The sequence below is a fragment of the Anopheles merus genome, unplaced genomic scaffold, assembly GCF_017562075.2.
Source record: "Anopheles merus strain MAF unplaced genomic scaffold, AmerM5.1 LNR4000075, whole genome shotgun sequence".
Classification (NCBI taxonomy): domain Eukaryota; kingdom Metazoa; phylum Arthropoda; class Insecta; order Diptera; family Culicidae; genus Anopheles; species Anopheles merus.
Genome location: NW_024427655.1, coordinates 80,975 through 102,781, shown reverse-complemented (window position 1 = coordinate 102,781; position 21,807 = coordinate 80,975). Strand labels below are relative to the sequence as shown.

Sequence of the window (21,807 nt, the reverse complement as noted above, 5' to 3'; positions counted from 1 at the left end):
AGGTGAGTGAGAAACTACCTATCAATGTCTATGGGAAACCCCTAAACGCTCTTTCTTCCGCTCCTTCCAAAAAGGTTATCCACCGTACGTACACTAATAGCAAGCACAATGAGCTACCCACAGCGGCTGGAACACCTGCTCCAGCTGTCACTTTGTCCCAGGCGGCAAGGAGTGCCTACGCGCGATCGGCTCGTACTGCACTGCCTGAACTCGGACCGCATCTTCGTGATCGATACCGGGACCGATCCTCGCGCACCCAAGCTCGCCAAAGTGTCGAGGGCGACGTGCTGAAGGGTGCGGACTGTACCGCACGCACACCACGCACTGTCTGCCGAACGGCAACATCATGATCTCGGTCATGGGCGATGCGGACGGCAATGCGAAGGTGACTTTGTCGAGTTCGACAAAAACTTTGAGATGTCGGCACCTGGTCCCGGGGTGATCGGAAAGCACTCTGCGGGTACGATTACTGGTATCAGCCGCACTTTAACGTGATGGTCGCGTCGGAGTGGGGCGCCCCCGAAGCTGTTCCGCCGCGGCTACCACCCGACGGACTGTGACGATCGGACGCAGTACGGCTGCCGGCTGAACTTTACCGCTGGCAGGAGCGCGAACTGTTTCCAAACGATCGACCTCGGGACGATGGGCTAACGCCGCTCGAGATACGCTTCCTGCACAACGCGCGAAAACCAGGGCTACGTTGGGTGCGCGTTCTATGCGAACGTGTACCGCTTCTACCAGAAGCCCGGCTCGGACGAGTACACCCGCCGAGAAGGTGATCGATGTGCCGGTGAAGAAGGTGCAGGGCGAGAACGGCGAGATCGAAATGATGGGCGGCATGATGACGGACATACTGATCTCGCTGGACGATCGCTACCTGTATTAGCAACTGGCGCACGGTGACGTGCGGCAGTACGACATCAGCGATCGGGCCAATCCACGCCTTACCGGGCAGGTGTTTCTGGGCGGTGCGATACCAGCGCACGACGCGCCGAGACGCGTCCTCAACGATCCGGAGCTGAAGGAAGCACCGGCACCGGTGTTCTTGAAGGGGCGCCGCCCTGTTCGGTGGACCGCAGATGCTACAGCTATCGCTCGACGGCCACCGACTGTACGTGTCTTCGAGCCTGTTCTCGCCGTGGGACAAGCAGTTCTATCCGGAGATGGGGCGGCCGGCGGTACGATCGTGCAGCTGGACATCGACGTCGAGAACGGTGGCATGAGGCTGAACGAGAATTCCTGGTGGACTTTGGCGGCGAACCGTACGGTCCCGGGTTGCCACACGAGATGCGGTAAGCAGCGGGATGGGAATTTTTTTTGAAGTTGAAGTGAAAGTAAACTGTTTCTCTTTCGGTGACTCTAGGTACCCCGGGGGCGATTGTACATCGGACATCTGGCTATTAATGAGTGATGCAGTCGTTTCTTCTGTTTTTTAGTTTACATGTTTTACAGGCATTCCATAATATCAAGTGAAAACAAGGTGCAATATCTGTACAATTGAATAAATTACATTGAACAATTTAATAATATGATGTCTGTTACGTCAAACATTGAAAAAAAGGTTTGATTTTAAATCGTCTTACAAAACTTCTTTGCTCTATGATATGTTTCAGGATCGCTATGGGGTCAATATTTGTTCCAAGACCGATATGAAACCATAATCCCCACCTTTACGATCAGTGCCCGTACCGTATAAAGTCTATATGGCTTTCAGGACCGATATGAGTTCAAGAAGAGTCCTCAGGGTTAGTACCGGAGAGGTTCAGGATCATTATGGGATCCGACGTCATGGATCAGTATCTGTTCCCGTACTGTTATGAGCTCGGGATTAGTTTCAGGACCGGTATGGGTTCTAGACCTTAGTTTCAAAGGCCGATGTGTGTTCAAGGATTAGCATGGGGTCAGGATATATTCCAGAGCCTGTATGGGTCAGGATCAGTTCCATGACCTTTATGGATTCGTGAGCAATTCCAGGAATTTGTTGAAATCAAATCCATTGCCGATCAAATGGGTGCAATTAAATCAGATTCCTTAGAAATAAGGAGCCCATAGTCTTCTGAAACTCAAATCCATTTAGCAAATTGGTACCAATTGTATAGCAAAAAGATAATTTAATAAGCCCTGTTCATGTTAAAAAAATATTACAGGAAAACTAGCATACAGTTTTGTGTTTAAAAACGATAGTTGTTTCAATTCGCAACGATGCTATGCAGCAATGGTTTGAATTTACCTGAAAATAAAAGCATTTCATTTTCAGCTTCTTGGAAAGACTAACCAACAATTCTGAATGGGATGTTTAAAATACTTTTAAAGCAAAAAAACCGGAATTCTAGAAAAGCTAAATTTTAAAACATTAAAAAGCAGATTGAAACACATTCCCCATTTCCACTATTTTCCGCTGTTGTGAGCCCTCCGTTCAGTATTTAGCATATGCTGCAAAGGCAGAGCTGCATGGGAGAAAAAAATCCATTTCCACAACAAATTAAGTTTACTCTCTATGGGGCAAAAATAAGATTTTCCAACGTATTTTCTCTAGACCCATTTATCTCGCCTCACATACGCAGGAGAGGACGTATAGCAAACCATCGAACCCGAACGAACGAACCCGAATCGTTTCGAATGAAATTGATTGATAAATATTTTACCTTTTCCTCCACCCTGCAGAACTTCCGATGTCACCTGGTTCCAACTCGTTGATGATTGAGTTTACATGCACTGGGCTGCTCCCATCTGTTTTCTCTCTTCGTTTTTATCAAGAAGTTGTTGTTTTCTTTGGGATGAAAATGCTGTGTGTTTCAAACTACCGAAATCCGGTACTCAGTTTCTTCACATTCCTGTTGTTAAGGCCCGAGGTTCTACGGGGAAGAATTGCCCGTGTTGGTCAACACACAAAACAGAACCAGAAGAAGGGGGGGGGGGGGTTCGATTATCGTGATTCAACTGGTGTCTCGGTTTAGTCAGCTGCTACCCCGTTTCATTATGGGGCCCTTTCGTCCCCATTATGGGTGGCATTCACAGAAGCCGGAGTACCGTTTTGCATATTTATTCCAATTCAATTCATTTACTCCACAATGCACGTCAAATTTTCCCTCGATGCTAGTAGGTGGATAAATGAAAGCAGGAACTAGGACGGCTACGACTGAGATAGAGCTTTCTTGAATGACGGCGGATGACCGGTTGTGAAAGGGCGTCAGGTGCATGGGGAGCTTGGTTGCGACAATAATGGGACGTTCATGTCAGAAAACCGGGAACATAGACCTGGCAAACACCGGACCATGGCTGTGCAATTGAAACCTTGTTTCGACTTGCACAATGCAGTTCCACATTTACGGTTCTCGATTGTGTTGGCTTTAGAGGCACATCCACAACTAGTGCGCATGAAATTCGATTCGACTGGTAAACAAATCCGTAACGAACATGAGCTGCTCATTTAACAATTAGGATTTCTAAGAACACTACACCGATCATTTGAATAGGATAATCTTCTGTTGCTCTGGAGATGGGCTAACGTTAGCAGTGAATGATGCAACGACTTACCTGCGATAATGTTTCTCCTATTACGAAGCTGTACATTGTTTAGTTGGAAAAGAATTTTAAAATCCTAGCACGTCACCAGCTAAAGGCAATTGATATAAGCCAGATGCACTGTTCAATGCTCTACTTGGTAATCGTTTAAACTGATCGAAAATTAAGCTATTGCAGGATTGAATTGATGGCAGAAATCCGTTGTCGGTAGATTCACTGGTTACTTTGTCTACATTTTAAAACATTCTACGTTCACATGCCTGTTGATGATTTGCAGTTTATGTTGAAACGGCTTCAAGAGGATCTCTAAAGGTAATCAAAACAATATTAGAGGATAAATTTGAACATATAAAGTAGTGACCGATCAGGGATTGAGAGTAACTGTTAATGCCACCCTTGATAAATAAAGAAACTTATTTTTAAATCATTGCACAGCTTTCACTACCGTACCGCAGCAGAACGCATGTTTTAGTTTAAACATTGTAACACATTGTGAGTTTCAAATTCGATCCCAAACAGAGCAACAACCTTACTTGGGCTAGAGATGGGAATATTTTGCAGTTTCAGGTAGAAATAAAGTTATTTTTCTTAAAATCATGAGGGTAACAAAAATACAGTAGAATAACTCATAGTGAAGGCATCTACCATTTGTCCATGTTACTATTGTTTTCAAGTTCACTAAAAATAATGCCCGTTCGTAGAGTAGTTTTTATAAGCTATTTTCTTTTCGGTTTCGTCTAGTTTTAGATTTTGTAGATTGCAATCAGTGGAATTGGAATCAGTTTTAAATCCTATTTCTTCACATGTAGAACGAATTTGCGATTCAAAATTCAGTTTAAAATTGAGTTTGTGTTACCTATTCCAATATCATCCACATCTAATACAATCATAACTAGTTTTTCTCAATATTTTCTATATCCTAAGTTTTAGTCTCTATAATAGTAAATATAATTGTTATACCCAGTTATGTTGTCTAGGCGACTTTTAATTAATTACTCATCTGAATTTCCAGGAATAATTACTGGTTAAAAATAATTAATTACTCGAAAACTTTTCCTAGTTACCTGTAACCGTTCACTGCAATTCAATCCTTCTATCAGCTACTTTTAACTAGTTACAGTAACTAGTAACTGATTGAAAATTAACGAGTTATTTTCCGTTACTTTTGATTACTTACGTTCCCATCTCTAAAACAATTTAAATTAGGAAGCGCGTCACTTGAAAGTGTTTCAGGTGGGGAAAACGAATGGAACAGTTGTATTTTCTTTCCTTCCAGCAGTAGAGATGTAAACCGTACGACATCTGCTTTCCTTATTTCTATCGTCATACAGACTTTGTGTGTATTTTAGGCGGTATAGTATTACATTTAATCGAGATGAGCTTTGCACAACGCAAACGCGGCACACAGAGACAGACGTGGTTGTGATACGTAGCCTCCGGATAAAAACGCTGCCGGCAATTTTGCGGTTAAGCATTGTCAATCAAAACCAAACATAAGTAAATAAAATTTGGTCGCTTCTTTCTCGTATGCTCCACTTGTATGTTTTTCTCTTAACTTTTTCTGTAATTCTTGCTTGCTTTTAGTGTGCTATAGATTTTAAAATAAAGCGATACGCAGACCAATTTAAAACGGTTGCATTTGATCGAACCGATAAAGAACGTGGAACGGGTTTGGCTTTTGTTTCAAGCATTTTTATAATTACGAACGCACAATTGGACACAGTTTCACCGAACGGCAGACACGTTAAAGGCGGGGACAAACATGATTGTCGATTGCCTAATCCTCACCCTGTTTATATCGCATTTTCCGTGCTGTAACCGTTCACTTTCAACGTGAGACTGGCTTGTGGCTAGTTTCGTCGGTCGGAACATTCTGCTTCAACTAAAATTGATATCGCGCTACTTTTTTTGTTAGGTGAATTTTGTTCTTCCTTCGTTAATCTCCTTTTTGCTTCTTTTTTTTGGTTGAGCAGGTAAAACTCTATCTATTAACCAGTGCAGCTACTACGAGAAAGCCATAGTTTGTACGTGAAGCATCTTTGCCAAGAATAAATCGTTTTCCTAAATCGTTTTGCTAAAAGAAAATCTTCTTACCATTTGTTATCCTTCGTTCCACTCGTCCTACTGCAATACTAGTTTTGGCTATGCGTTCTCTGCTCCTTGTTCAGTTTAAAACGATTTCCTTTCTGAAGATTTTACATGTTCAATGTTCTTAACATTATACTTTTGTTTTGCTTCGTTTTGTTGTATTGTTGCTAGTAAAAACTTTGCACGTTTTGTTTCGGTTTCTTCTTTGTTTTGGTTCGATAGTTTCCCTTACTTTCCTAAGCAAAAGCTTGTCTACTGCTTCGGTTGTAACGAAAACGGGTTTAATGAAATCAGTTAAATTTACAAAATACTTTCAAGCCTAAAAAATATTATCTGAAGTTAATACACATGGGAAAGATGGTGAAAAAGTGAATAAAAATCGCGCTTTTTTCATTATAGAAACAAAAAAACTCTTCCTCGGGATTGTTGAAAGCAAGCCTTTTCAGTGCTGCAACCATAGAGAGATAATAGAGCAAAAGCACACGCAATGAGAATCAACGGCAAAAAAAAGGGAAATTCACTGGAAGGCGCTCTCCCCACAACCACCACCAGAAGCGCCCCTCTTTAGCTCGTTCATTTCTTTTTGCTCTTGCCCAGCGTCAGCGTGTGGTGTGCCGTCATCTGCGACTTGCGCCGGTTAAACTCGACGAACTCTTCCTCGAGCTTTTTGCGCGACTCCTCCAGCTTGCGCTTCTCCTCGGCATGGTCCTTCTTCAGCTTGTCGAATTTGGCATGGAGCTAGGAAGGAAAGGAAATGAAATTAATTATCTATCACAAACAAAGACCAACCGCCATTAAAACACCAACGTACCTCCTTTTCGCTCTCCTTCAACTCCGCCTCCTTCTCCTTGACGCGCACCACAAACATCTGACGCACCTCGTCCTCCTTCGCCTGCAGCTCGGCCAAATGGTTGCTACGCTTCGCCTCGAACGTTTGCTGGAACGAGACCGGCTTGTTATCGCTGTCCACATCGGTGAAGCCCATCTCCTCCAACCGCTTCTGCCGGTACAGCTCGTAGTGGCGCGTGTGCGTCTTCTCGCGCATATCCTCCATGTTGGTGCGGATAAGCATTTCGCGCAGCTTCACAAAGTCGCAGTGCGCCTCGTTCTCCACCTGCACCGTACCCCATGGGTACTGGCGGGCCCGCACCGTCTTGTTGCCGACGCGCACAAAGTCCGTACTGCCCACGACGGCAAACGGGATGTGCGAGTTCATGGTGGTGTTCACCTCCGCCACCGATTCGTCGTCGGTCGGGAACTGGTAGATCTGGACGCCGTTCGCGCGCAACTCCTCGTTAATCTTCGCCTTAAACTTGGCCAGCTCCGTCTTCGAGATCGTGTCCGCCTTGGCGATGATCGGTATTATGTTCACCTTCGAGTCGAGCATCTTCATGCAGACCAGATCGAGCGACTTCAGCCCATGGCCGGTCGGGCAGATGAAGTACAGACAGATGTGCGTGCGGCTGTCGTGGTACGTCGACAGGGAGCGCTTGATCTTGAGCTCCTCCTGCAGGTACGCCTCGAACTGCTGATCAATATAGTCGACTACCGACTTGAAGGAATCGTCCTTATTGATCTGGTCGCCGTAACCAACCGTGTCGCAGATCGTCAGCTGGAGAGGGGAAGAAAAAAGGGGAAAAAGACACACAACTTTTACTTACATCCATTTCTACAGTTCTCGCTCGATTCTCACCTTCAGCCGAACCATGCTCTCCTGCAGCTCGTACGTGTGGGCCTTCAGCTTCACGCAGGGGAGCGTGTGAGGACTGGGTTGCGATTCAAAATTCGTGTTGAACAGCGAGTCCATCAGCGTCGATTTGCCCAGGCCCGTCTCGCCGATGCACATGATGTTAAACACGAACCCATTCTGGACGCTCTTGCTGACCAGCTGGTCGGGCAGGCTGTCGAATCCGACGTGTCCCGATTGCTTCAGTGTACGAGTAAGATCGTTCTAGAATGGAAGCAAGCAAGTAATGTCAAATGATGTTCTCTCTTTAAAGTGCTGATGGGAGACATTGGCACTACACTTATTACACTTATAAAAAATAATATCAGCAGAAATATTCAAATCGATGTAGATTTAGAACACACAATAATAGATCAATCTAATTCCAAACTACAAACAAACACCCTTCTTCATTCTTATCAACATGACTCAAATTAACTAACTTTACTGTAACTTAGTCTCAAAGTGATCATGCCCACAACACAACGTCAATTTGTCTATCTCATCTTTGAAAGCGAGGTTTAAGTTAAGGTTTACCGCCATCATGCATGTATCGATCCAAAAGATATGAAAGTGGACAGACCTAGCGAAGGAGTTGAAGGCAATCAGAGGCCCCAGTAAATTCAATAGTGTCCTATTCTTTATTTTTCAATTAGTAAACTTCAAAATCGTTTAGGTTAGCAGATCCCAACGTAAAAACTTCTTATCTTAAAGTTGAAGTTGGAGAAGGATGTTTTGTAAATTAGACCTCGAAAAGCATACATGGTTTTCCAGGTCACTTTCGGATGTGTACATCATTATTCATCGCCTTCAAGAAGTTTTTCCACAGCTTTCAAATGGTCGATTTGCATCATAATAAAATTTCCATTCTTACACATGATTTCCATTCAACACATCACAAAGAACTGTTCAACTCAATCCAGAATGAGACGTGTTGAAAATTATTTAGAAGAACTGAAACATTATTGAGAAGCAAATACTACATTTGACAGCTGTTGAAAAACAACTAGCAAGCAATGAAAAATGTTGTATGTAGAAATGTAGAAAAGCGGAAATTGACTCGGAACACCCTGTAACGAACCCAAACCAGAATCTACGATTTCAACCAATATTTCACAGATGAACATGACTTGGTGCCTAATTGTGTTAATCAATAGATCATCAATAGAATCGCTGTAAATTGGTACAGGACATTTTCCATCGATATTGATTGCACGTAGTCATCATCTGGACTGTCCCGAAGGACTTAACTATCCATGCCATGATTAAGTCTATATCAACTTAACAACCTGTCCGTCAAGCCTCATATGGACCGTACCGCGTAGCAAATACTGAATGTCCGGCTGCGTGATACTATCCATAAGTCTCGAAGGTCTGTATAGACCGGCATGATCGTGTAGATCATTGCACCAAAAATGTCTTGGCTTCAACAGATCGTTACCGTGCCATAAGAATGCGAAGAAGGCTGCTCTTATCGCTGCCCCCTGTGTCACACAATAGGAGCAACGAGCATTTCAAATTAAATTCCATACCTCTACACGATAACGCAAAGATTAAGCAGACGTATGTAACATCCCATGCTATCCACACTTTACTGTCAGATCAATTGTATAATCCTTTCACTGTGCGAAGGAATGCAGTTTCCTGATTGGATTTCATTTTTTAAAAACCTGCATACATCGCATCATCATGATAGTGGATCATCCATTTCATCATCGCCTTGCTTTTCCTCAACCTCAACAAGCCCATTTTGCAATCGCATCACAGACGAACCGAGCAAAACAAGCAAAACATTAACCGTACGTCACGGTTTGGCCATTTGGCGAGAAACGAAACGATGTTACGGAGATTAAATTAACCATACGCCTTGAACATCTTGCCATCATCCCCCACCACTACCAGCCACGAAGGTTTCAGTTTCATCCGCACAAAGTGGACGAAGAGAAGAGTAACGCTTCGCTACACTTGGCCCCGCAGTGCATCCAATGAATGCTGCAAAAGAAGCGCCACACAGCAATACAACAAGCAGCAAGACGATGCCATCCCTCGTCACCCATCAATATTTCATGCGACTCGGCGCCCAATTTTCTTCGCCAAGCGGCAAATGATAAATGAAAATTAATGTACTCCAAACAACAATCCACAACGCTGCGTTTGGGTCAGGGCGACGGTCGTCATCGATCCGTGTGGCCGGGAAGCTAGACAATCGGGTCACCCATAAACCACCCACCCCCGGTGAGGAGGAGGATGCCTCCAAACGAAACGCGCCCGCCACTGTCTTAGCGAACTGTGAACACAACACAAAGGCTGGAAAGAGTGTGTTGTAGTAGAGTACGTGATTTGTTAATTTCCGTGACTGAAATGAAATAGTGAGTTTTTTTTTTTTTTTTGGCCACACTCCTAACGAAGCAGTCCAAAGAGAATGTGTGGTCGAGTGTTTTATGTTTTTACGCCACATGGTGCCATCCCTCTACCGGTCAATATATTTCATCACCCCGCTTGGCAAGAGGCAGGATTGTAAAACGATAAGGAAACGATCGAGAAAAGCACCCGCGTGCGCAGATGCGTTTTATCGAACAGTAAAGCAACAGCAAACACCAGCTCAACCGTTTAAAATGTGGGGCAATTCCGGAAAGTTGACCTCCCGCGCAGTTCGCGCGAGGGGAAAGAGATATGGCCACCTATTTTCTAACAATCGGTTAATTTATTTATTGTCCAATCCGCCGCGGGGGTTGTTGAGTGATGGCGCGAGACAAAGTTTTTCAAGGCCTCATTACTCATGCAGCCAGCCGGGGAGTTTGGTTGCAGGTTTGTTGCACCGTAATAGAATTCAATGCCTACCCAAAACGTTACAAGTACTGGCTGGAGCACTTTCTCCCCTTTCGACGGGTGAGAAAGTGGACCGACCCGTTTCGGGATAGGGGTGGCCCTATTGCCTATTCTAGACGCTTGACATTGTTGTTCTTCCGATGTCACCTACTTTACCCGCCAGACAATTGGTTTGATTTGAAAAAGTTTAACCGCTGAGCGTTTTCTGTTTGTCGCTTGCCGGGAGAAAGCATTTCTGATCAATTTTGGCTTTTGGCAGTGAAATCGTTGTCCCTAATGGCCCTAAAAAGCAAAGCATTTTCTACCAATCGATCGACGGGGTTTTTTGATTAAAGGGAACCGATCAATCAACATGAATGGTTCAAAATTGGGGCCGGATAGCATGTTGCGGGCCTTTTTTTACTTTCCATTACTACTTGATTGATTTTGATAAAAATTACTATCACATATTAGCAGGCAAAGTTGCCCGTTAAGTTTAGGAAGTTTTGACAATTTTAAAAATAGCATGTAATACAAACGATCCTGATAGATATTCTGATTAACGACATTAAGGTTCTTCCTCAGATTACAAAAAAATCATTTATAGCTACGCCAAAGTGTTCGTGAAAAATGTTGAGTCAAACTTTTCCGCCCAAAAACACACACTAAAGCCCGTAAAAGATGCCCTTGTCCAGCTGAATCCACTGAACAAATTAATGCGTCATTTGAAAAGCCGCCTCAGCCGACGGCGGCATCGACGCATTAATCACACTTCAACGTTAAAAATTGCCTGTACTGGATCACTTCCAGGTATCGATCGTTTCCACCGTAAAGGCGTAAAGAGCAAAACCCGCCGGATCGATTTCCATTGCCCGTTCGCATTCAATTCCGACTGCTGTTTATGCGTTTTTCCCAGCAACAACACGCGCTGCCGTTGCGTACGTACGCCAGCATATGAACGCGCAGCATTGGATTGCTTATTTATCTTTTTTTTCTCCCTCTCTCTCTCTTCAAAGAAAAGCCTCTTCCTATGTTGAGTCGTGTAACGGCCAGCGGCCAGACCCTCGAGAGCGGGCCAAACGGCTCCACCCGGAATTAGAAAGTGTGTGCCGAATCCGTACGCTAACTGTGAGCTGTGTGCGGTAACGAGTCTGTTATGGCGGTGGCGGTACTCCTTCCACCACAGCGAACCCCTCTTCGATACGGGCCATTTCCATGGGCGATAGTAATTTCCCTACACATTTTCCTGATTGTTCGCAGTGCGGTGTTACAGGGGGAGGGTAAATGTAGGTGTAAAAGAATGCGCCGCAGCTTTGTTTGGGTAGGGCCTGGAACTTCTTATTAGGTTTGATGGGATATATTCTCCTATGTTTTCCGTCATACGGAGCCATAATCAGAGTTTTAAAAATCTGTTTTTAAGGAGGAAGATTCAGGGTCCATTCTCCTTTTCTGTTTCTTTTGTTTTCCTATGACTTTTGATTTTTCCGGACGACTCGGACTTCAAACAACTCCAGGCGACTCCAGACGACTCTGGACAACTCTGGACGACTCCAATTCCGCGCAGAGCTAGAGGTTCGGATTTGGCCGGAGTCGGAATCGGACTTCAGAATAGCTGGAGTTGGATCGGAGTCGTGGGTGCGCTCCAAAGAGCACATCGCTAGCTGAAACCTTCCCAAGTGCACAGGCAGTAAAACGCGAAGGACGCGCCAGTTCCCCAGATAGCAGCCGCCCGGCGACCGACGACCGACGACCTCCTCGTTCCTTCCTTCGCACAATCGAATGCCGGGTGACGCATAAACAACGCATTCGTTTCATATTGCACAGTCCACCACAGCATTCTTGGATGCGCTTCGATGCCTGGCTGCGCTGCGTTCTGCTCCGTTTGTACTGTGGCATGTGCCTGTGTGTATGTGTTGGTGCGTGTTTGTCGCAAGACTCACGCTTCCGGCAAGATTCAGGTTGGGGGATTTTGGCATTACTTTTGTGTCTCCGTTAGTGAGGGTGAAAATCTCCTCAGATTTATAAGTAGCTCAATAACTCCCTCAAAGGCTCTCTTTGTATGTGAGCCATCCTAAATTCCATTAAATATGTTCCTTCAGGTTGTTCCGTTTTTTTTTGTTTTCTTACTTCGGAAAACTTCTTTTACTTTATAGTGCACACTTTGCTGCAACAAAGTTTATTATTCTTATGCAGCTCTTGGCCCACACGGCATATATTCACGCACAACACCAATACATCCGCACCACCGCCCCACACACATGCACTCATGGAAAAACAAAAAAAAAACAGTCTTGTTTATTCTTCCCCTAGGGGGCTCTTTCTGGACATGTACCACACCAGACCGAACGTGCCACCCCACGGTCCGCTCCGCTATCCCTCGCAACGGTTTCACACATATTCTCACGAACACTATTTTTTTGTGCCGACTTCCGGCCTCTGGTACGATTGTTATGATTTATGCTGATGAATCAGTGCACTGCTGCTGCCACTGGAGGACGCACCCTTTCCAGGGCGACCACCCTGCCGAGAAGCACTGTTGGGTTCACACTTTTTAGCTCACAAACACACACACACACACACACACACACGCACGCAGTTGTGAAACAATAGACAATAAGGGGGTAGCATTGTCCCCGGTCACGAAATTTACCTTCATCACTGCAACGTCCGCGGCCGCCATGGTGATTCCAGGGATTGTTGAGATGAAATAAGCTGTTGTTTGATGCGTTCGGTTCGAGCTAAACTTCTTCCTTGCGCTGCTGCTGCTGCCCTCTCCCCCTACTCCAGAACTGACGTTTGATGTCAAACGCCGCGCAGGGGAGGGGATGGCTCCTGCCGTTTGACTGGAGTTTGGAAGCAACACTGTGGCCGTTATTTTTTTCGGTAAATTTCATTTGCCACTTAGTTTAACACTGCGCCTGTCTTGAGGCTCAATTTCCCACACATTTTAAAACACTTTTTAGCAAACGCACTCAAAAAACGAAATTGCTTTTGGCAGCGACAAAATACAAACTGGAGAAACAGTGGTTCATACTTGCGGTCACGCGATTCGTCATTTGAATGGGACATTTTGGTGATAAAAAAACTACTTTAAAAAATATATATAAATATGAATATATTAAAAAAGAAGGTAAACTTATTTTTTATATAATTTGCAATTTTTCTCGTTTGCAATAAAAAAATACCTTGAGTGTAGTTTCCACGTAGTGATGGGAAAAAAATAAATTTGTGTCGGAATCGATTCCGACTAGCTCCGAAGTTTTCTGGAATCGATTCCGTATAGTAGGTCCGGAATCAGTTTCCGGACTTGACTTCGGAATCGGCACCGGAATTGGTTCCGAAATCGGAATTGCCGGACTGATTTCGCTTCTGAAACTTCTTACTTCAATTCAAGAACTGATTCTCATTCCGGAGCAAATTGCGATTTCATGCTCGATTCCAATTCTGGAGCTGATTTCGATCCCAGAATTGATTCACAAGCCGACTTCGGAATCGGCTCCGGAATCGGCTACTGAATTAATGCTCGGAAGCACTAGCTCTGCCCAGAGTCGGAGTCGTCCAGAGTCGTCCGGAGTCTTCCAGTCTTCCGAATGACTCCGAATAATGCTGGGCGATCCTACCATCCGAAGTCGGTTCCGATATTATCGGAGTCGGGTCGGAGTCGACTCAGAAGTTTTGCGAACTTTACCTATAACTACTACGCACCAATGCTCAAAAACCCTGGGAAGGCCACTCCTTTGCTCCAAAATGTAGGAGAACCATCTGGGCCAATTAATTCCGACATTTATGGAAAATGTTCGAAGCGGCATGCCCCGCCATATGTAACGAGCAGAGTCTTCGATTGCCGAGAAGGAGTTATCTTTCGCTTCACTCGAGAGCGTTGGCTTTCTTATTTTTAGTCCTTTTTCTTTATTATGAATACTTTATAAGCACAGATGTTTTTTTTCTCTTCCTTTCCATTCCTTTCACATGATCAATCTTAATTGCATTAGCTGGATTTCTACCTTGTCTACTTACGAACCAAATACCTTTTGAAGCCTTTTAAAATTAATATTTAAACCTAAAAAAACAGTTCTATATTGCGTCACTACGGCTGCCTACAAAGCATAAATATAATTGTCTTTATCCTCTGCATCACTTAGCCCTTGCCGCCCGCCTACACAGTCGTCTGCAGCTTGAGACAAACGTCCAGCCCGACCGTAAGGTCGGCCCGGTGCCGATTGACCAGCTTCAGCAGCTTAATCTTCTTCTCCTTCGCATGGTTCGACTCCAGCTCGTACAGCGTGGACAGGTTCACGAGCAGCGACTCGTTCAGACAAGCCTTGGTGTTACGCTCGATTGCGCCCTCGTACAGCTTGATCGCCTCCTTCAGCTTGCCCGAGTACAGCAAACACACGCCCATGTTGTTGTACAGCATCGTGTTGGAGGGCGCGGCCGCCGACGCCTTCTGGAACAGCTCAAATGCGCTCTGGAAATCGTTCTGGGCGACGGCCAGCAGCCCCCGGTCGATCAGATCCGGCACCTCGGAGGCTTTCCTGTGACAAATAAAAAAAAATCGAAAGCACTTGTGTGAGAGTTGCGTACGATAGCGCGCAAGACGAATTTCGAAAAGGAAAACGGCTTACTCCTCTTTGAGCCTTCGAGCTTCGGCAAACTTTTTCTCCGCACCCGCCATATCGCCACACTGCAGCCGCATCCGGCCCCAGGCAGACAGGAGTATGCGCTTCTGCGGGTTGGCCGCTGCCCCGGCCAGCCGTTCCATGAGCTGCTCGACCAGCCCGAAATCTTTCACCGCCAGCGCACAGTTCACGATGGAATGCAGGACGCGCGTTTCGCGCGCGGTCCAAAAGCCGAACGCTTCCTGCGCATGGGGCACGGCACCGTTCGGCAGGCCGGCAGTTCGCTCGAAGTAGCAGCGGATTTGATGCACCACCGCCAACAGATCGGTCAGCCGATCGAGCGCGACACGTGGCGCACCGAGATAGACGGGCAGCTCGGCAAGCAGCAGCCGGAAGGAGAACGGTGCCATCGAGCCCTTCCTGTCCGCGTGCATGTCCGGATGGTAGAACTCGTAAAACACGTCCGGATTGCTGAGTGCACCGAACGGTTCCGCCTCGACGCGCGCTATCTCGTACTGGCCGAGCTTTACCAGCAGCGCCAGCCGGGTGAACCAGAGCTGCAGCGAGTTGGGACTGTGCTTCACCGGATGCCCCGCGTGCCCGAAACCCTGCTGCTTGATCGTGAGCAACCGGGCGGTCAGGTTCACCGCCGACCGGAAGCACCCGTTCTCTATCAGCTCGCGCAATCCCCGCTCGTCCTGCGTTACGTTGTCCGGGAGGAGCAGCTTGCGCTGCTGCGCCTCGCTCGCGTCGACCAGCAACCCGACCGCGTCCTGCACCGGATCGGTCAGATCGGTCGCCACGCTTACGCCGGGCATGGTTAGGTTGGCGGGTGGCAGGCCGCCCGGTGCCGTCCGTCTGGGCGGCTGCCACAGATCGCGCACGCCGTCCGGAATGTTGGGTTGGGATTGCAGGTCCATCGAGCTGCTGGCGAGGTAGTCGTAGGACAGGTACGCTTCCGCCATTGCTCCCTGCGAGAGACCTTCTGCAACAGAAGTAGAAAGAAGTAGAAACACATATAGTAGCGCTCAGTCTCGTTATTGTGCTGTTTTCTCAGGTACGTACCTTCGCCGGCGGTCAAACTATCGAAACAGCTCGGTGGATCATTGGCGAAATATTTGCTTATATTGGGTTCCACACCACCGCTCGCCATTTTCGGGAAAAGGAATAGGAAGGAACTTTTTCAACCACTCTAGCAGCCAAATCAGCAACGAAACGAGGAAACCATTCAGCTGATTAATCAGCCCCTTTTTGTTTTGGTTTCTGTTCCACAGCTGGGCTGCTTTTGACGTTTCGTTCGAGAGAAGAAAAAACAGGTAAACAAAGCGCCATTTTCGTACAAATTTCAAATTAACCGTTTTTACATTCTTATTTTCTTTTCTTTTCATGCTCCACATGATCAGTGGTCCTGTTACAATTAAGTGCGATGTGCTGACATGGTTCCAAGGATACTCCTTTCCTATTTGTCTGTTCACGAGCTCCAACAAACTTTGCTCCGTTTATGAAAGTCACCGAACTTTCGGGGAGGTATCTCCCAAACCTTGGCCTACGCTGATGATACGGACTGGGCTATGGGGTGAAAGCGCGGAATTGGACCTACTCGATTCCGATTTCGTGTTCGGAATCAATTCCGGAGCCGATTCTAATGTCAGAAATGATTCCGGTACCGGAGCCAATACCGGAGTTGATTCCAGCGCCGATTCCGGATTCCACACCGAATCCGGAATCAATTCGTTAATCGGAATTGGCCCTGGAACCAGAATCGACATGAAAATCGCAATTAGTTCCGGAAACGAAATCGGAATTGACTCCAGAATTGAGAACTACAGAATTGACTACAAATGAGAATCATTTCTTGAATTGAATTGAAGAAGTTTCAGAGACGAAATCAGTCCGGGAATCTCCATGAGAATGGATCGTTCACAAATAAATTTGTATTCTTTGCGGATATCAATACGTAGCATCATCCGACCGAAACGCCTATTCCAATGGGGAAGCCGACACCGACTCCTATTTCGAAGCCAACTCTGATTTGGGAGCCAATTCTGATTTCGGAACCGATTCTGATTCCAGAGCCGATTTTGGAGCCAATTCTGGAATCAATTCCGGAGCTCGATTCCGGAATGGATTCCGGACCTAGTAGATTCCGGAATCGTTTCTAGACAACTTCGGAGCTAGCTGGAATCGATTCTGATGAAAACTTAAAATTTACCCATCACTAGACAGGACTCTGGGCCGGTCTGGGGGTACAGTCGTCAACTCGTACGACGTAACAACATGCCCGTCATGGGTTCAAGTCCCGAATAGACTGTGCCCCCATACGTAGGATTGACTATCCTGCTATGGTAACAATAAGTCACTGAAAGCCAATGCTCACTTCACTAGTGGGTACAGGCAGGCCTTGACCGACAGCGGTTGTTGTGCCAAAGAAGAAGAAGAAGACAGGACTCTCTAACTGCTGACTACTACCAATGAATGGAGTAAGGCCTTGGAATGCTTCTTCTATTTGGATTTGGATTCTCCGTAGGGCGTAACCTCCACGGACATGGCGTCCTATACAGGCTTTCGAGACTTGATTCATTACCACGCACGCAAGCCGGTTAGGTCAGTCCTTGCTACAGGGGGGGCGGTCCATTCTAGGCTTGAACCCATGACGGGTATGTTGTTGTTGAGTCGTTCGAGTTGACGATTGTACCACGGGACCAGCGCCTTGAAATGCAGATTAACGACAAAAACGGATGAAAAGGCATGCAGCGAATAAGAATCGTAAGACCCCAAGCGATCTATTCCATAATATCTTTCTATGTCTACGGTCACATGGACAAAATATTCATTAAATTGTGTGGAATCACCCGAAATAAAAGACGAGTATGAGGTAGTCTTAATAATTTACTTTAATTTTAATTGAGTACAGTCATGTGCGTGCTGATTGTTTCCTGCCCTGCTCAGAACCTCGAACGAAAAAAGCTCCTTCAATCCTTTCAATAAAAATAAACTTGATCGCATAAAAACATTTTGTAAAAAAACAACAACTCCTCTACATGAAAAACATGACGTGCGCCAGCATGACAATTATATTGTTACAGTTCGTAGGTTATCCCTCCATGTGTCCTTTGTAGACACTCCACGCAATACAAAACCAAAGCCCACCAACTGCCAATAACAAACATTAATCCTTTTTTTATCCTCTCTTTTAAGCATTTCATGCTTTCGTCTGACAATTTTCCAAACCAGCTGTTCGCTACCTGTTTTATTCGAGATTCGAGACACAATCGTTCGAGACACAATCCCGCAAGATAATCGCGCGCCCCTAGGAACCGTACTCCACCATCGCACACTTCCAGGCGTGCACGTGCGGATGCGCCTGCGGATCGATCTCGACCATTTTCAGCACGTTCCACACGTCAAAGTCCTGCTTGGTTGGCATCGTTTCGGAAATGAATGCGGTATAGCTTGCCTTCTGCTGTTGCTCCTGCCGCTCCTCCACCACCGGGCTCGTATCCATCGATCCGTTCAGTAGTGCTCCTTCGTCGGCGTGTATCGCCCCGTTCAGTAAACCATCCGTCGTCTCGTGGTGGCCGCTGCTGTTGTTGCCGTTGCGATCCTTGCGCAGCGCTTTCGGGCTTGACGGTGGCGTAAAGAACGCATCCTCTTCCTGCTCGTTCTCGGAATCGCTGCAGCTGTAGTACAGCTCTTCCTCGTCCTTCGACCCATTCAGCTGGAGCGGCTCCTTCCCGCCACCGCTACGGTACGTGTGGAAGTCGACCACAACCGGCGCTGGTACCGGTTCCGACGCCGGAGTGGTCCGAATCGCACGCTTTTCGCGCCGTTTGTTCATTCGCTCCATTATGCCCGGAGCGCCGCCGGTGCCGGCGTGGATGGTGGTCGCACCGGTACGACACCCGCACGGTGCGATGTGTTCGTTCTCGCTCCATCCCGATTGGTCGGCAAAGTCGAGGGGCGTTATTGTTGCAGCAAGGCTAGAATACTGTTCCAAGAACGTGCCGACACATTTGGCTGCGTCGTGCAGCGACCCGTTCGTTTGCACCAGTGGACGCCATATGCTGGCCAGCTCCTCACCCGTACGGTTGTGCGCGACGTTCGCCACGATCAGGTAGGCGAACAGGGAGTGCACTTTGGAAAAGTCGACCACTCGGAAGGCCCCATCGTTGCGATAGTTTTCCAGCAGCTTTTCCACCTTGCGTATCTCGCCCTGGAACATTTCGGCGGCAGTGCAGTCGCCGGGTTTGGCGGTCGCTTTGGCCACGTTGTTCACCAGCCGGGTGCCGAACACGTGCAGCGAGTTGAGCAGACAGCGGTACGGGTTCGAGACGGCGGTCCGGTGCAGCTCCCCATCGCCCGCCATATTGAGCGTCATCTTTTCCGTCGATTCGCAGATCATGTTCAGCTCGTCGCTAAAGGAACGGTCTCCCGCATCGCCTCGCTGCACCGCCGGCACTTCCTCCCCGGTGTCAGCGGGCGGGACGATGGGCTCTGGCTGCCGGCTGGCGCCTTCCAGCTGCTGCTTGCGCTGCGCCAGATAGCGGTCCAGCAGCGTCAGGCCCGCCTCCTCCGCCATGTTGCAGAACGTGCCCAGAAAGCTCCAGTGCTCCTTCCAGCCGACCTGCTCCTTTTCCGCCAGCATGCGGCCCACCGTTTCCAGACCCTTGGCCGGATCGGCCAGCCGTATCGAGCGCTCCTTGAACGAGGGCGACTCCGTCACGTTCGCCTTCCCGTACAGGGTTTGCGTTTCCTCGCACACGTAGCTAAAGTTGCCCTCGTCCGGCTCGCTGTCGCAGTACGAGCCGTTCGTGTCGAAGCTGGCGTTGGCGAGGTGGTTGGTGCGGTAGGAGAAGAACAGCCGGTTCGGGGTGTACGGGACCGACAGGCGCAGGTGATTGCCGTTATCGTCCGGCAGGAGCTTCTCCACCGGCTGCACCAAACTTTCGTCCAGGCTCGCTTCCACCAGGCTATGGTTATTGTTGTTGCGCTGCTCCTCCTCCTCCTCTTCCTCCTCCTCCTCCTCCACCTGCTCACCATCCATTCCGGTTGCCGTTACCTCTTCCAGCCTTCCATCGAACGAGCGGTTGGCAAAGAGCAGCCGGCGCGCGGTGCCACCCTTGATCGGCGTCGAGCATTGCCGCAGCTCCGACAGCTTCCCGTCGCTCTGCACCTTCGCCGCGGCGCTCCCCAACACCTTCAGCCTCGGCGGTGTCTTCCACCGCTTGCAGAACCGCTGCGCCTTGTCGTGATCCATCGGGCCGGCGTACGCTTTTATCTCCCGCCGGGCGCCCAGCTTGTCCCTGGGCCCCGCCCCTTCCAGCTTGGGCAGCTCGGTCGGCGAGAACGGTTCCCCCACGACCGGTGGCAGCGTGTTGTCCTCCGCCCGTATCACCGGCACGAAGAAGTTCTCCCTCAGCAGCGCATCGATCGCGGCCCGCACCTCGGGCGTGTTGTTGGCCGGCCGCGCCCGGCTGCAGATGATGTCGCGCGGGTACAGCCCGTCCGCGTTCGGCTTCACCTGGCACTGGGGGAACGCGATCAGCTCGCGCACCACCTCCACCCACCCGAGCTTGGCCGCGAAGTGCAGTGGCGTCTCGTTCCGGCACTTGTCCGGCGTGTTCAGGTACAGGTCGAGCAGGATGGCGGTGACCTCGTCGGTCGAGGCGGAGCGCTGCCCGTGCAGCAGCTCGATGTACGTGGCACTCTCGATCGTCTGCAGTATGAGGCGGCAGATTTCGCCCCGTCCCTCGATCGCGGTAATGTGCAGTGCGTTGTAGCGGGGACCTTCCTTCAGGATAGTCGGCGTGTCGCCGGAGCTGATCAGGTAGCGCGGGTTTTGCTGTATCGTCGCCCGCACCTCCTCGACGTTGTTTGCTTCGATCAGCTTGCGAAACGCGACCAGCTTCTGGCTGGACGGTGCGATGAAGGGCGATTTCGGTACCTTCCGTTCGGCCGGCGGTATCGGGCTTCCGGGGGGCACTGTCACAGGCGAAAACATGGTGACAGGGGACAGGCGAGAGGAGTGGGGGACATTAAAAATAAATAAAATTGTAATTCAACGCCGTGAGTTTGATGAAATTAAACGCACATAAAAATAGTGTCTTCATCCTTCTTACCTAGGCTAGCAGCAGCAGCAGCTCCACCGCCTCCTCCAGTGCTCCCCCCGCCGTCCGCGGGCCCGTGCAGGTAGAAGTAGACGGCCTCCTCGCTCGACGGGAACGACTTCATCCGGGCATCTTTGTGCACCTTCAGGGCGGCAAGCGCCTCCGCCTTGTCGTTGTAAAAGCTTTTGATGGCTACGGTGGCCAGCACAGAGAGGAGAGTCATTTCAGACCTTTAGGGGTTTTGAAACCAAACGGTCGGCTGCGCGCATACTTACCAAAGTTGGATGTGTTGTTTGGTATGAAAATGGCGTAGTACTCCATCGCACTGACCGCGGCGTCCCTCTGAGTGTGACTTTCGGGCGCAGTGCACTGTTAAAAACACACACACACGAACAGCTTACACGCTACCCGTCTTGGGACACAGTTTAGCGGGGTTTTTGTGGCAGTTTTTAGCAGGAAATGGAAAGAATTGTGCAGTCTGTGTTGATCTCACGGCGACGGGATAGACACATATGAAGCGCTGTTTACACATACACACATAAACGCATGGTGTCGACACTGTGTCGACGAAAGACACGACCTCGATGTAGCCGTTTCATCGATCAACGGTTGAAAGCCGTTTTTTAACTTTATTCATTGAGCAAACAGCTTTTACACCAATGAAACGAAGTTGAATGTAAATAATGCTATGAACGCAATTATTAAAAGCTCTACAATTGTTAAGAAAATCCTATTTGTATGGAAAATCGATTTTTAATTCAAACCAAACACCCACTGTGCGAGCGACCTTGGTTCGACCAGTGTGGCCAGATTATTTTGGCGGTTTTTGGTAGCAGCAGCAAAATTTTATCGGTAGTTTTCGGTAGGAGGATCAGTTTTTCGGTAGTTTTCGGTAGGTTGTGAAAATTTAAACTGAAGAAATTTGTACTAGGGA

The 21,807-nt window shown here is 48.0% G+C and overlaps 3 protein-coding genes and 1 pseudogene across 3 annotated transcripts; 1 reads left to right on the top strand and 3 right to left on the bottom strand.

The window, feature by feature from the left end:
• The first annotated feature begins 74 nt into the window (after nucleotides 1-74).
• Nucleotides 75-1,436, top strand: LOC121601349 (annotated as a pseudogene).
• Nucleotides 1,437-5,436: 4,000 nt separating this feature from the next.
• Nucleotides 5,437-12,942, bottom strand: LOC121601352 (septin-2). The gene is made up of 4 exons (XM_041930168.1): nucleotides 12,798-12,942; nucleotides 7,307-7,564; nucleotides 6,425-7,225; nucleotides 5,437-6,351 (listed from the first exon to the last, which is right to left on the bottom strand). The coding sequence occupies exons 1-4, from the start codon at nucleotides 12,825-12,827 to the stop codon at nucleotides 6,187-6,189; spliced, it is 1,254 nt and encodes a 417-aa protein (XP_041786102.1). The 5' UTR covers nucleotides 12,828-12,942; the 3' UTR covers nucleotides 5,437-6,186.
• Nucleotides 12,943-14,015: 1,073 nt separating this feature from the next.
• Nucleotides 14,016-16,037, bottom strand: LOC121601357 (trafficking protein particle complex subunit 12-like). Its single transcript, XM_041930174.1, has 3 exons — nucleotides 15,832-16,037; nucleotides 14,773-15,751; nucleotides 14,016-14,682 (listed from the first exon to the last, which is right to left on the bottom strand). Exons 1-3 carry the CDS (start codon nucleotides 15,917-15,919, stop codon nucleotides 14,304-14,306), a joined length of 1,446 nt encoding a protein of 481 aa, XP_041786108.1. The 5' UTR covers nucleotides 15,920-16,037; the 3' UTR covers nucleotides 14,016-14,303.
• Nucleotides 16,038-17,637: 1,600 nt separating this feature from the next.
• LOC121601353 (ankyrin repeat and LEM domain-containing protein 2 homolog) lies at nucleotides 17,638-21,399 on the bottom strand. Its single transcript, XM_041930169.1, has 3 exons — nucleotides 21,149-21,399; nucleotides 20,886-21,065; nucleotides 17,638-20,748 (listed from the first exon to the last, which is right to left on the bottom strand). The coding sequence occupies exons 1-3, from the start codon at nucleotides 21,192-21,194 to the stop codon at nucleotides 18,077-18,079; spliced, it is 2,898 nt and encodes a 965-aa protein (XP_041786103.1). The 5' UTR covers nucleotides 21,195-21,399; the 3' UTR covers nucleotides 17,638-18,076.
• Between the last annotated feature and the right edge of the window lie 408 nt (nucleotides 21,400-21,807).

Excerpts from the sequence above, each read along its gene's own strand:
- LOC121601357 (XM_041930174.1), bottom strand. The coding sequence starts at position 15,919 with ATGGCGAGCGGTGGTGTGGAACCCAATATAAGCAAATATTTCGCCAAT. Across the intron at positions 15,752-15,831 it reads TAGTTTGACCGCCGGCGAAG|AAGGTCTCTCGCAGGGAGCA; the intron begins GTACGTACCTGA and ends CTTCTGTTGCAG. Across the intron at positions 14,683-14,772 it reads GCTCGAAGGCTCAAAGAGGA|GAAAGCCTCCGAGGTGCCGG; the intron begins GTAAGCCGTTTT and ends TATTTGTCACAG.
- LOC121601352 (XM_041930168.1), bottom strand. The coding sequence starts at position 12,827 with ATGGCGGCCGCGGACGTTGCAGTGATGAAG. Across the intron at positions 7,565-12,797 it reads CGGACGTTGCAGTGATGAAG|AACGATCTTACTCGTACACT; the intron begins GTAAATTTCGTG and ends CTTCCATTCTAG. Across the intron at positions 6,352-6,424 it reads TGAAGGAGAGCGAAAAGGAG|CTCCATGCCAAATTCGACAA; the intron begins GTACGTTGGTGT and ends TTTCCTTCCTAG.
- LOC121601353 (XM_041930169.1), bottom strand. The coding sequence starts at position 21,194 with ATGGAGTACTACGCCATTTTCATACCAAACAACACATCCAACTTTG. Across the intron at positions 21,066-21,148 it reads AAACAACACATCCAACTTTG|CCATCAAAAGCTTTTACAAC; the intron begins GTAAGTATGCGC and ends TGGCCACCGTAG. Across the intron at positions 20,749-20,885 it reads TGCTGCTGCTGCTAGCCTAG|TGCCCCCCGGAAGCCCGATA; the intron begins GTAAGAAGGATG and ends CGCCTGTGACAG.